Genomic DNA, 14,771 nt, shown 5'->3' with positions numbered 1-14,771 from the left:
AAATCACACTTTTTGGAGATTTTCCTCCATCTACTATGAAAATTCAATTATACAGCTTATCTGCTTCCTTCAAAAGAGCCTTTCTCCTGAATTCATCACTGCAGACCAGAATTGCTCTAAGAAGTCCCTGAGAGCATGCAGGATATCCGTACCCCTAACTTGGAGAATTTAGATGCCTGAAAGTTACATGGGAAGGTTGCCTCTATATTTATGTCTGGTGGTTTATAAGGAAATGGCCTCATGTTCTGGTTTATGGTTATTTTATTCTTTCTCAAGTCTTGGTGAAAGTAGGGCAGAGGAAGAAAAGTGAGGTGTTCCGTAGAGTCTGGCATTAGACGTTTGAGACAGGAGGAGATGGTGCTGATAAAGGCTACATCTTCATTTGATGGCAGAGATTCATAGAGGCTTATGCTTGAAAATGTTCAGGAAGGTGGTTTGCAGTAAGACTTTATCTACTTCAGTAATGCATCTCTGTCAGAGGCCATGCTCTAGAAGGTGTTAAATCTGTTGTGAATGTTGCTAACTGAGCCACTGAGTGTGGGAGTACTGAGACTTCTGCCCAACAAATGGTTTCCTAAATTCTTGGGATAGCTGTATGTTAAACTGAACTGCAAAAGATTTGTTTCTTGAGTGAAGCACCATAATTTCTCATAGCAGTTTCTCTGTGAATCTCAGGCTTGTTGTTGCTTTCATGTGTATTAGTTGGCTTTTTTATTGGCCTAAGTGATTACCAGAGCTGGTGGTATTTTTGCACATGTTTTTCATGTCTATTTGGGTTGATAAGCATGAGACATGAAGTAGTATTTATTTAAATTACAGTACACTGGCATCATTTCAAATTGTTCTGTAGGCAAGAGGGTATCAGGGTAAGGGTTTTGAATGCCACTGGTTGCATTATCTCTTGAGCAGATACTACTTAATAAAGAATCCCATTATGCTGCTTTGGAAAATGAGGTTTTATTTTAAAAAAGATTTTTCTGAATGCCAGTCACAGTCTTCATTTTATGCCATGGGAATTGTCCTTTAGTTGGTTATCCTTGTTTTTGTAGGACAAGAACGAGAAATCATAGCAGATGATCTACCTCATCCATTTGGATTAACCCAGTACAGTGACTACATCTACTGGACAGACTGGAATCTTCACAGCATAGAAAGAGCAGACAAGACCAGTGGGAAGAACAGGACACTTATTCAGGGCCATCTGGATTTTGTCATGGATATATTGGTCTTCCATTCCTCTCGTCAGGATGGCTTGAATGATTGTGTGCAAAATAATGGCCATTGTGGTCACTTGTGCCTTGCCATCCCAAATGGATTTAGGTGTGGCTGTGCTGCTCATTACACCTTGGATCCCAACAGCAGGAACTGTAGTTGTAAGCCTTTTTATTTGCTACTATATTCTTCAGTGCTTGTGGCTCCCAGGTGCTTAAAGGAAAGGGATCCCAAGTGGGTTTCAAAGGCTCTGGCTTTAAAGGTGGTCTTTGAATATGAGGACAGAGTATGGAATTTCATATCCACTTTTGTGATGTGTACTAAGCACGAAGATTTGTATTTCAAGTCTTAGAAATGACAGTGGTATCAAGTCTGGTCTTTCTTGTTTTACCAGAAGTGCTTTCTAAGTGATTCAGCTGTGTGAGTGAAGCTTTCCCACTCCTTACCTAAGTGTGTAGGTGGGTGGAAAAGAAATTACGAACAAAAAATGTCTTTTTTCTCTTACATGTTTAATAAAGTCAGCTAAAATAACATTCAGTTAAGTAGTCTAACTTCTAAGTAGTTAGTCTAACTCCTAAGTATTCTGCACAACTTGCAGATGCCCTTGAAATACATGTAAGTTTGTTTTCTCCCTGTATGTGATATTACGAGCCTGCCAGTTGACTGGCTGTCCAATAGGAACTTAAGTTTCTAGTAAAAATAACACATGAATAGAAAATGGGCTGTTGATTTAAAAAAGCACAAAAGCCCAAAGCTTCGAGCATCCTGCATAGTAGCATATAAGGAAATTTTAACTGAATGAAAGGATGAGTTTTTGAAAGGTAAGTCCTGCAGACTTAACCTCATCTCCTTCTATAACTATAGGAAGAAACATTTCAGCTTAATAGCAAAAACCTCCAATTATAAATTACTTAATTTTCATTGTGAATATTAGTGTCTCTCTGGGATTTTGTTCTAAATATTCTTTTCCTTCTGTGGGGATATATTTTGGGGAATTTTACTTTCTCATGCATTCTGTTTTGGCTTGTTTCAGCCCCTGCCAGTTTCCTGCTATTTAGCCAGAAATCTGCCATCAGCAGGATGATACCTGATGATCAGCAAAGCCCAGATATCATCCTACCCATGCACGGTCTGAGGAATGTCAAGGCTATCGATTATGATCCCTTAGATAAATTGATCTACTGGGTGGATGGACGCCAGAATATTATAAAAAGAGCCAAAGATGATGGCACCCAGGCAAGTGTACATCTTGTATATAGTTTTATGTCAGTCTTTTTGTGTGCTTTTACTTTATGCTTGACCCCTTCTATCCTCTTCTATCTGCTGCATCAAGGGATCATCACTGTCAACTGCTCTTGTCAGCACTTACTCATGGATATTCTATTTATATATGAGAACTATTGAACGTTTTTAGGATTGTGGATTTAGGTGTTTCTAAACCATCAGGCAGGTAAACCATGCTTTCTGTGCAGTGTTCTTCAGTCAATCATCAGAATAATGACTGGAAATCATTGCCCATGTGTTGTCTTGCAGCCTTTCACTGTAATGAGTACTCCAAACCAAAGTCAGAACCCAGAGAAGCAGCCACATGACCTCAGCATTGATATATACAGCCACACCTTGTACTGGACCTGTGAGGCCACGAATTCCGTCAATGTGCACCGGCTGAACGGCGAATCCATCGGGATGGTGCTGCGAGGGGATCACGACAGGCCCAGAGCCATCGTAGTGAACGCAGAGCGAGGGTGAGCTTCCTTCCTGTACCTTGTACAGAGCACTCTTGGGATGTGTGTCAGCTCTGTGTGTGGGAATCTTGAGCTGCATCTGCCTGTTTTTAGAAAGAGAAGTTTTGACTATTGTTCGGGGTGTAGGTGACTGCTTGTCCAGTTCTGGCTTCTGAAGGTATCCGGCTTTCTCTTCCTGTTCCCTCCTTTGCCTCTGTTCACACAGCCATGTGGGAGGAACTAACCCAGGTGGTGACAGCAAAGTAAAACCACCTTGTCCTGTTCTCTGTGTAGATGCACAGCCCTGCCACCTAATAGGAAAAACAAATCTGGGAATCTGGCTAATAAAAGTTTAATCATCATTAAACAAATATTTCCAGGGGTAAAAAAAGGAGCCTCTAATTTGATGCAACTGTTCCTGCTAATGTAATAGAAGAAAGCTTAAACACTTAAACCCCTTATATTCTGTACATTTTTCAGTTATTTCTGCTGTGATGTGTATCTTAAAAACCTCTGAAATGAATTGAAGCAGGTAGGATACACTAGAGTGATTTCCCATGGGACGAAAATATGTTGTTTTGCTGCAAACCAGTTTTGGTTAGATTCAACAGACACTACCTCTGCTTCTGGTAGTTAGTAGCTTCCTTCTTAGATGTCAAAGATGGTCCCTCACTCTTCTCTTTAATAAGTTAGATGCTTAAATCCCAGTTTACTACTAAATGGCTTACCATGTGCTTGACAGATGTTGAATGACAGTATTTCACAACTGTGTGGATGCAGTAGTACCCAGAGAGACTGTCTGGAGCGTTTATAGGACTGGTGTTTTATACCAGTGTACTCTGCACAGTTCAAAAGCTGTTGTGGGGAGAGGGGGATTAGAGGAAAGATTCTAATCTTATTGGGACTAAGTCACTTGGATATAGTTTGTAGTTATAAAAGCTTATCTGCTTTCTCCATTAAAATGGGAGTTTGGGTTTGTTGATCTCTACAACTCTTAACTTTTCTGGTCAGGTCTTCAAGTGATTTAACGCTAAATCTGTTTATAAATTAAAGGAGGAAAAATGAGGAAGACACCATGTTAAACACTGTGACTGTCTGGGAGAGCTGAATGAGTGATCTTCAACAGCTTCTGCCATGGTTACAGAAATCCTTTCCTCCCCCTCTCCCTTGGCTGCATGTTCTGACTGCTGCCTCCCCTCCTTGTGCCATAAGGAAAGGCTGTGCAGCAATGCAGCCCATGCTGTTGGAGAGTTTGCTCATATTACTCACCACTGAAAAAATAGTGGACTTTTCCTTTAAAGACTTCTCAGTTCATCATGGGAGGGGTGCACAAACCCTGTTTTCTCTATGCATGAGGAGGGCAGAGACTGCTTTTGTTTGCAGCTGAACTGGCTTAGACATATATAAAGAATTCATGGAAGCAAGATGTCAGGAATATGCCATCCTCAGTTATTCTGTAATCTTTTCTCAAGTTTGGTAGGAAATTTTACTTGCTAAGAAGGAAAGGTAACCTAGAAGGAGAAGAGGTGGTGGTTAATGTTTTTTTTGTCAGAAAGAACTTTTGGACTTAGATTTGCAAGTGGGGGCAGCTTTACCCAGGGAGAATTGCAGAAAATCTGTGCTAGTCTCTTACAACCCCCAGCTCCGTGCAGGAGCAGTGCTGCTGGTGAAGCAGTGCTGAGGCATTTTATGGCCTGGAGATAAATCCTATTAATTTTAGGCTGAGTGTGTCAGTTAGCAGATGTTTGGTTCTGGATCTTTGCACCTGGGAGCAGTCACCCCAGCCACGCCTGTGAAACCATTCCCACTTACAATGTGGGTTACAAGACCATGCGTGCAAAGGGGAATTGGCTCTCCCTGGAGCTCCCAATTCAGTGGTGCTCTCTCTGCTTTCAGGTACATGTACTTCACCAACATGCAGGAGAGAGCTCCCAAGATTGAGCGTGCAGCCCTGGATGGCACAGAGAGAGAAGTGCTTTTTACAACTGGCTTGATCCGACCAGTAGCACTGGTGGTTGACAACAAACTTGGAAAGCTTTTCTGGGTGGATGCAGATCTGAAGCGCATCGAAAGCTGTGACCTGTCAGGTATGTGGTATGAAGTGAAACATTTGCAGCACAGTGTTAGCATGTACAGGACATCATTCCCTCTTTGATGCTGACCCTGCTGACTTTCATCTCCACTGTTGCCAGTTCTGTGTAGGCAGTCACAGACAGCAATTGCTGGTGGGTTCCCATCTTTGATGTGATTAGAATAAACATGACTGTAATGACTGACACCCTCCAAGACAGCCATTTGACTTTTGATATATTCTGAAAGTGTTGTTAGTCATGAAACCCCTAAATCACCTCCCCTGAGCCCCTTTTCTTTTCTTAGTGGTTTGGAAAGTGCATATTTTTCAATTTTTCTTTCTCTGGAGCTTACAGGTTAGTAAATCAAGGTAGCTTGAAAAAAACAAACAGAAGAAAGGGCAATGTTCTTTTTTCTAATCTGGGTGATAAGACAGATCACCTGAAATAGCACTGTTGCAAGACAGGGGAGAGATGCCAACTCATCACAGGTTTCCCACATTAGTAAGATAAAGCATTGCTCCATATCCAATGTAATAGCAGCACCTCATGGATCTTAGAGAGCATGGTTCATCATTGACTTTCAAAAGCACTTGATAGGGCTGAAGAAGTGGAGAAATTGGCTCTGGTAGGCAGTATAGAACAGAGGATGCAATGGTCCTACTTTCTGACTCATGACTTGTTCTCTCATTATCATCCATGTATCAAGAAATGAAACCCGTAAAGGAAGTGCAGAGAGAAGGGAATAAGTGTGAGGGAATAGAAGCTGGGCTGTTATAGTGATTAGTACATGCCACAAAGGGCTGAAACCCCGATTTTGGTGACTCTTCTTGCCACGTAGTCACATCCTTCCCTTGTGTTGCAGTGAAGCAATGAACTAAAACAGGAGAAAGTTGTTCACCTTTTTACAAGGGTAATTTGCTTTTGAGCACCTAAAACTGACTCAAGGCGAGACTCTTCCAAAGAGGGGATAAAAACAACAAAGCTACAGATGGAAAGGTAGAGCAGCCCATGTCTTTCATCAGTTACCAAGCTGAATAGGAGAGTAGTGTCAAACTGCCTGAGCAGCCACAAAATGTTCAATCCAAGATAGGCATCAGAGAACCTACAAAAATTTGTAGGAGAAAAGAAAGTAAGAGGAAGACAAACCACATTTGAGAAGAAAAGGTGACAGAGTGGGACACATAACACAAAATGCACCAGAGATACTGAGGGGGCTTCTCTAGTGATAAAAGAAGTGCTGTAGGAGGACATTTAAAAGTAAAATGACAAGATGGCAAGGCTTCATGTTATGCAGGTATGCTGAAGTGATACCCAAGAGAGATGGAAGAGGCACCAGATAATATTATATAGAAATCATATCCAGTCACAGACAAAGAATCAAAGCTTATAGGTAATACAAAAGCAGGGGGAAGCTACAGGATTAGAAGAAAACAATGTTTATGAACTAGAGACAGATGTATCCTCAGCCAGAAAACTATGGTTGTATTTGATCCAGCTGAGCTCACTGTAATTTGACTCATTGAGATGTTGATTTTTTTAATGGGTTAGCAGCATATTTTTATTTTAAAATGCTTTTCAGGCTTGCATCACAACTTCAAAAGAAATTTGAGAGCCAAAGTGATGTTGATTTGAATTACTTCCTCTAAATATTATTTTCTGAGCAAAATACTTTAAAATGGGCATATGTTAGGAAAAGCTTTTTAGCATAAACTAAAGCTGCTGAATAAATGGGACCAAAATTGTGTATAGCATCCTTCATGCCAATTAAACTGGTCTAGACACCCTTATTCTGCTGTAGACTTACAGAGGTGATATGGTTATGGGGGTTCCTGAAGTTTGCGCTGCACCCTGATTAACAGCATCCTGCTAAATCAGGGAATAACCTCAGATGTCCAGTGCTTAACTTTCAGAGAGGGATGAAAGAACTATAAACCCATCTAACAGTATTCTTTACACGGTTCTGGAATTTTTCAGTTTGAGTTAGACCAAAAGTTGGTTTTAAACTCCTTTAGTTTAAAAGCATTCCCCCTTGTCCTATGACTATCTGCCCACGTAAAAAGTCACTCTCTCTTTTTTTTATGAGCTCCCTTTAAGTATCATGAAAGGCTCCTTTAAGGTCTCCCCAGAGCCTTCTCTTCTCCAGGCTGAACAACTCCAGCTCTCTCAGCCTGTTCTCATAGGAGAGGTGTTCCAGCCTTCTGGTCATCTTTGCGTCCCTCCTCTGGAGCTGTTCTAACCATATGCAAAACTAATAGAACCTGTTAATGTTACATTCTCGTGCTTGGCTGAGCTCTAGATAATTTATGCCGCAGATTAGTTGAATCCAGTTCTCATAGCATTTTTATTATGTAGATTCTCTAATCTCATTTTGTGTAGATACTAAAAACTTACATTTTTTAAATACAAGCAGACATAAGGTCTTAGTTTCGAAATTAATTATGAGGGCAGAAGCAGCACCAAGTTATGATTTTGTTATAAATTTTAATTTTTTAAATCAAATATATCCAGTTACATAGGCATACACAGGGTCAGAAGGGTTTTGGTGAATTAATAGAATAATTTTGAATATCTTTTTCACTGTAGAAAAGAATAATAAAAGCAATAATTAAATGCCTCTAAGTGTAGGGCAGTACGCAGTAGAAGACTGCAAGTAATTAAAGTGAAAACTGATAATAAATGCATTTTTACTTGACCTCATTGGTTTAAAGCAGATTTTTACACATTTTTATAAAGCAGGGAGCCCGAGCATTTGATAGTGTTCCTATTTAGGAGCATACTGAGTCACTTAGAGTTTGGGTGTTATGGTGTGTTACTAAATAAAAAAGTTGGGGTTTTTTTTAAGAGCTGTTCTTTTCTGATCATGTATCTGTGGTTGTCAGATAGGCCGTGACAAGGTTGGGTACTTGCCTCTTGCTTTGTGTGATAAATGTGTTTAATTGAGTAACAGCAGTGAAACTAAATTGGTTGTATTTCACTCTTGCTTATAGATTCCAGAAAAAATGTACTGCTCCGTGTGTGAGTGCACTGTAAAACTTTTGGCCCAAGAGCTGAGTCTGTATCAGCTTTTGGGAGCACTCACAATTGCACATAACAGTGTGAGGCTGAGCATGCCTGACGGACCAGCCAGGCTGTGCAGGGATGAGCTGGGTTTCACACTGCATCTGCTTGCCCTCAGGACATGGCACCTGGTATTTCACCATCATTTGCCTGAGATGAGAGTGAACTTTACCTGAGCAGAGTCTTGGTCTGCATAGACTGATGAAGCCAGTGACCTTGTAGCTCACTCTCTCCAAGGTTTCATTTGGTTTGGTTTTAGATGGGATGTTGCTTTGTGATGTTGTTTTAGGGAATAACTTAGAAGTCAACTGGTGTAAAACTAGTCTTTAGTTTTTGGTTTTTCTTGGTCTCAGGTGCCAACCGCGTGACCTTGGAGGACTCCAACATTCTTCAGCCCACGGGACTCACTGTGCTGGGGAATCACTTGTATTGGATTGATCGTCAGCAGCAAATGATTGAGAGAGTGGAGAAGGTGAATGGGTACAAAAGGACTAGAATTCAAGGCCGGATTGCTCACCTGACAGGCATTCATGCTGTGGAAGAGCTTGATATGGAAGAGTTCTGTGAGTTTATTTCAATACCTGATGTATCTTACTCTTGGTCATTGTATCTCAAAGTCCTCATCCAGCTGAATATTGTAATAATGTTGCCCATTGGCTTCAAGTAAGCCATGGAATGCTTTCAACTTGGCCAGTCGGGATGGCAGGAGAGCAGGAGAAACAAATTCCTCATTCTTGTTGAGGAGACTATTGCTGCACAGATAGAACATGTGACATCATGGCACTGAGTTACCTGCTTTGTACAAGCTCACATGACACTGAATTCAGTCTAAAAGATACTAATAATTCTAGTTGTTCATTTTCTAAGTACAGTCAAGTAATAGGTCTTGGGAAAACCTCTAATAAGAACCAAAAGGACTGTACTTGCCTTTTCTCCAGGGGTTTCAGACTCCTGTGTAAAGTATGACTGGTTTGACTCGGCACAGTGGATGATGTAAAAGCCTGCAGCGAGGGAGGCAAAATGGGGATGAAGCTCCGACAATGAGTTGTACTGTGGATGTGGAATTTCTCTCCCAATAGAGGTGGAGCATTTTAGGTGCTCACATCTGAAAGGAATCATTCATGCAGGATGTTCTTTTTCTGGACTAGTGGTCCACATTACTGTGGTTTGGTGGAGAGTGCAGAAACCTCTCACAGTAGTCACTCCTCAAAGTGACAACCTACAGTTCCTCCTGCTTAACAGGATTATAAAAGAGAGTACAAAATCACAAAGAAATTGTGGGCAACAGAGATCTCTTTGTTGCCTGTGATGAACTGTCTTATATAGGGAGGGTACATTGGTGTACAATGCATTAATTTTCAGAAGAAATTATTCCCCTTCACAACAAACATACAAACAAACTGTGTCACATACATTAGTGTCTGTGATGGCTGAAACTGTTTTTGAGCTTGCATATGTGGTAAGCTATTAATAATAAGGTGGTGTAAGTATTTAAACTGTAGTAGATTCTATGTGCTAATCATGACCCAGAGGTTCTTTTTTTTCTTTCACAATACCCTGCTTTTCTTCTTCTGTGCTATTTCTCATATATTTTTGCATATTTCAAAGGTAATACTGAATGAAGCAAAAAGACTTTTTTTTCTTTAATTTTCAACGGTGTTAAAAAAAAGGTTTGCTTTTACCCCATGTGTTTATTTAAAAGGAGGATTTTTGGTTTTGTTTTGGGCTTTTTTAATGGCAAGAATACTGTTCCTTTAAGTCACACTGAAAGAAATCCTCTTTTGCAGCTGAAAAGTTTTCTATATAGGTGATTTCTGTTACAACAGGGGAGGAAATATACCTATGCACATGCAGGTATATGTGCATGCACTTCTGTGAACAACTCATGCTTCAAACACTGTATTAAACTAATAAATTTGTTAAAGGTAGAAAGCAGGTTGCTAAGAAGCCTGGACAGATGGAAAACAACTTTGGCAGAGAAATTATGTTATCTATACAATTTCTTCCCCATGGAAATTCTTGGTCCTTAGCAGTAGTATGCACTGTTCAGCAGCATCACAAATAACACAGGCTGTACCCCACAAATTGCTGCAGCAGATGCTCAGCTGTCAGCCTGAATAAGCAGGCAAGAGACTGGGTCTCTTCTGACTCTGTTGGGTTGGGGTCATCAGACAGTGACCTCCCTTCTCTCTGCCCATTTCTTATCCACCTAATGTTCGATAAAAATCATTCTGTTAGGACCTCTCAGTGCTTCTGGGTAACTGATTGGGAACCCAAACATGTAGCTTCCTACCTTTAGAAAAAAAACCAAAAATATACGTGCCTCTATTGCAGTTTTGTGAGGAACATAGAAGTTGAGGCACTAGATATTAAGAGCTCTTTAAGGGAGAAATCCTGAGGGTTTTGCAGGTTGGCATTCTGCAGTGACATATATTATTTCTTGATACCTACCCTAGAAATGCAGGTGGGATGTCTAGGTATGATGTAAATATAGCCTTCTCAAATCTGCCTTTTCATTTCCCTTCACTTCAGCTCCCAAATTCTTTTTAGAAATCCTTTAAAGGTGTCCGTATGATAGAATCATAGAATGGTTTGGGTTGGAAGAAACCTTTTAAAGGTCATCCAGTTCCAACCCCCTGCAATGGGCAGGGACATCTTCAGTTCAATCAGGTTGCACTGTTACTGTGACTGGGAGAAATTTAATCCTTATGAAGTAATAAATCAGCTTTCAAGCATTGAACTGAAAAATCCTGCATTTATCTTCCTAATAATTTGTAGCAAATTCTTGGTTACTCAGACAGAAGTGTTTTGTGAGTAGTTTTTGATTTTGTCCTAGTGAGGAATAGTTATCATTTCTTTTATGCTATGTAATACTCTTTTCTCTGTGTTTCACCAGCTGTGCATCCATGCTCCCGTGACAATGGTGGGTGTTCACACATCTGCATTGCCAAAGGGGATGGAACTCCAAGATGTTCATGCCCCGAGCACCTTGTGCTTCTACAGAATCTCTTAACATGTGGAGGTGAGTTATGTTTCACACTACTGCTAATCAATTTGTAACGAAACGTGACTGAGGTTGCATTCCAGTCCAAAATGTTTGCATTCCAGTCCAATTTTTCTGTGCATGATGTGCTGCATCATGTGTTAAATTAGTCTTTGGTAGTTCTACCACCTGTTTTCTGCTTGAGGTTTTGGGCACATGTGACTTCTCATTCTGAGCAGAATATTCTTCTTTGACCTTAAAATTCTTGAATCTTCTACTGAGATTTTTATAATTGTATGATGTGACAGGTTTGTGCTTTAAACAGTGTTTAAAGTGTTTATAAGATGATGTTGCATCAACCTGTGATGACCTAGCAGCAGAAATTGTGCATATGATTCCCACAGTATGAGACTCCAGTCTTTGAAATTAATTTGGCCTCATAATGTGAAACACTATACTGGCTACTTATCAAATGTAGCCTCCATTGCAATTCTTTTAATTAAGGTATCTCTCCTCTTTCCATATGGTAGACTTTTCCTTTAGCCTTCCCTTTTACCATTCTAGGATATTTAAAAACTGTTAACATTACTCTTGCAGAGGGGATTCAAAACAAAACAAAACATTGTTTCTTTTTGGGACGCATTATATCTTTCGTCGTTTGGCTCTGTTGGTCCTCTTTGACTTTTTTTCATGTATTTATTTTGCTGTGGATTTCACTTTCTGGCTGAACTCTGAACTCCCATGGGACAGTCATTTCCATGATAAACTGTTTTCTTTCCCATGACCACAACACGTTATGTGGCTTTAGAGTAGTGGTGGTTACATGGGGAGGGCAGGGTGGATCAATCTAATTATACTTCTTGCTGTAGTGTTGTTGCACAGCGTGGACAGTGAGAGAGGTTCACATTCCACTCCTTTGGATCTGCAGCTATAAATCTAAAAATTCAGGGGCCTCCGTTTCTGTCTTATTTTTTTTAATTCTAATCTTTCACTAAGCCTGCACCAACTTTAACCTATCTTGTCTGCCCTAGTAACAGCCACTACCCAGTGTTTCAAAATAGCTTAGCTGGCTGGAGAACATTTGTCCATGTTCTGGACATCCTTACAAATGCTTTTGTCAAGTTTTTTAATGCAAGCTTGTGCTTGCCAAGTGCAACCATAGTGCAACATTGAATGTGCCTTTAAATGCAGAAGTAGTGATCTGTCTGTTGAATTATCCAAACAGCACACGTGTATCAAAATCTAATTCAAGAATTATCTTAATGCATGCATCTGGCATCTTTATCTTACCTACAGCTGTCAGGTCACTGGCTACATTTGTAATTCTCATATTGCTTCTCCAAATAATCATAAATGAGGAACTTAAAATCATAATTTTTACAAAACACAAACATGTTTTGATATTTATTCGCATTTTGTTTTTCAAGCTCTTGATTATAGTTTTGTCTCATTCTTGAACTTTTCTCCCTAATGAAGAAAGGACAACAGCACTTTGAAAACTGTTTGCATGCAATTGCATAATTCTAGAATTTTTAACACCACCCTCAGGAGAAAAAATGCTCATTCAAACATCTTGCCATTGGTTACAGCTAAGAAACTTTCCTTATGCTGGGTTCTTCATGAAGTCCATTCCTGAGCCTGAATCTTAACAAAAGCCCACTGGGTTTCCAGAGGAGTGTTACCATCCGGTGCCAGAGCACACCTGTAGCTTGATCATAGTGTTGTTGTAGGCAAGGTGTGATGTGGTACTCTGTTAATCCAGGTGGTAAAGCATCTACTCAGAGCACTACTGGGCAACAGCAGCTGTGGGGATGAGTGACTGCCTCTGCTAAATGACTTAACTATGTCACAGGGTTTTGACCCAGCAACTTTTCAAATCATGTATGTGATTGCTGCAGGGGTGTTTTGAGATGGCCCCCTCATTTTGACCCTAACTAATTGCTACTGATAGCAGCTGAATGGACTTGCACATTGTCTGTTTCTGACATTGACAACAATGGTGGAAAATTGTGTGCTAACTTGCTGTATGTAAGAATTTGGAGCATTTTTTGCAACATATTCTTGATCTGGATTGTGTTTGTATTCTGACATTCTGAAGAAAGCAACTATGGATGCCTTATAACAGCATAATTGTTGCATCTCTATGTGGGGTTGTAGCTGCTGCCTAATGCTATCAGTGTGTCACTGCAACTTGAACAACAGTATGGATATGAAAAGGAGTGATGCCAGAATCTTGACATCCATGAAAAGTCAAACTTGAAGGAAGTCCCAGCTTTTTTAGGTCCAACAAACATAAAAATGGCTGTGCACAAGTTAAAGTATTCTTAACTTTAAGTCTCTGTAGTGAGAGAATATAAGATTAGGGCAGGTCTGCAGTGCTCCTTAGACAGCTCTCTGAACCTTCACTGACCTGCAGCCCAGAGGCTTTCCAGCAAGAGGACTTAGCTTAATGTTTACCAGTCCTATACAGATATTTTTTTCTCCATTCCTATTTTTCAATTCATATCTGACTCAGAAATTTGTTTGTGGAAAAAACACTGGAAAAATAATGAAACAGATACTGTAGAAGTTATGCTATATGTTTCAGATATATTCATTGCCACTTAACCCGATGTGTCAGGTTTTTAATGAAGAATTGGTCCAGGCTAATATAACTGCAGGGTTTAGAATTGTTTGAAATGTGGTTTGCAATCAGAAATTATGTATTCTTTTGAATTTATATATATGACAGTGTCTTCCAAAAGGTGGCTGTTAGAGACAAAGCAAGTATTTGTAGAGTAAGTATTTGTAGCTCCTTTCCTTAGTTCAGTGCTTGACTGCTAAAGCAAACTTCTTTAATCAGCATGCATCCAATTTTTGTTACGAAGTTGGTAAAATTTCATTCCCTATGCAAAATCATGTTTTCCTTGTTGCTGGAATCTTAGCGTAGTCATGGAAGAACTCCAGGAAGGAGTAAGTGTGCTTTTCTTGAACAATGCTCTCATACTTCTACTCTGTTGAAAGGGATAAAATTGAGTATACAACTCTGGTCTGTTTTCTCTTTCTCCAGAACCTCCAACTTGTTCCCCAGACCAGTTTACCTGTGCAACTGGCGAGATTGACTGTATCCCAATGGCATGGCGGTGTGATGGGTTTCCTGAGTGTGATGACCAGAGTGATGAAGATAGTTGCCCCATATGCTCTGCATCCCAGTTCCAGTGTGAGAAGGGACAGTGCATTGATGCACACTTGCGGTGTAATGGAGAAATCGACTGTCAAGATAAATCTGATGAAGCAGACTGTGATAGTAAGATCAGTTTTCCTGAACTCAGGGCTCTAACACAAGCATCCATTTGGGATTCTAACTGTTCTTGGAATGTATAGATACAAGTCCTTTTCGTTGAGACAGAAGTTCCTGAATATAGATAAGAAATTTAGCAGTTACTTAGCAAGGATATATTATACATAATGTATCTATTATGTATACATAATATAGGTATGGAGTACATGAGGTTTTATAATATGCCACGTTACTACATTTTGTTAACAGGTCAGATGATCAGCTACGCTTTGTTAGTTATTGTAAGAGATTCTTGCTGATCTGATCGCAGTTTTGCCTCAGCAGGACTGATTTGAGAAAGCATCGGGAGTTACTTGGACCAGAATTTTATTTTAGCTCCACTGAGTAGGGTGTATAACAACAAGCAGGAAGAACCAGAGATGAGCAGGCTTGCAATTTACCCA

The 14,771-nt window shown here is 40.0% G+C and overlaps 1 protein-coding gene across 1 annotated transcript in view; it reads left to right on the top strand.

Moving 5' to 3' along the window:
- LRP5 (LDL receptor related protein 5) overlaps window positions 1-14,771 on the top strand; it is a 141,974-nt gene that overhangs the window by 112,218 nt on the left and 14,985 nt on the right. The window contains exons 12-18 of the mRNA XM_048307064.1: window positions 1,050-1,373; window positions 2,246-2,448; window positions 2,746-2,957; window positions 4,833-5,023; window positions 8,419-8,628; window positions 10,962-11,087; window positions 14,098-14,334. Coding sequence (XP_048163021.1) covers window positions 1,050-1,373; window positions 2,246-2,448; window positions 2,746-2,957; window positions 4,833-5,023; window positions 8,419-8,628; window positions 10,962-11,087; window positions 14,098-14,334 — 1,503 coding nt within the window. The remainder of the gene's footprint in view (window positions 1-1,049; window positions 1,374-2,245; window positions 2,449-2,745; window positions 2,958-4,832; window positions 5,024-8,418; window positions 8,629-10,961; window positions 11,088-14,097; window positions 14,335-14,771) is intronic.

Source organism: Corvus hawaiiensis, chromosome 6 (assembly GCF_020740725.1).
Source record: "Corvus hawaiiensis isolate bCorHaw1 chromosome 6, bCorHaw1.pri.cur, whole genome shotgun sequence".
In the NCBI taxonomy this organism is placed as follows: domain Eukaryota; kingdom Metazoa; phylum Chordata; class Aves; order Passeriformes; family Corvidae; genus Corvus; species Corvus hawaiiensis.
The sequence above is the reverse complement of the archived record's forward strand: the minus strand, read 5'-3'. Positions and strand labels throughout refer to the sequence as shown.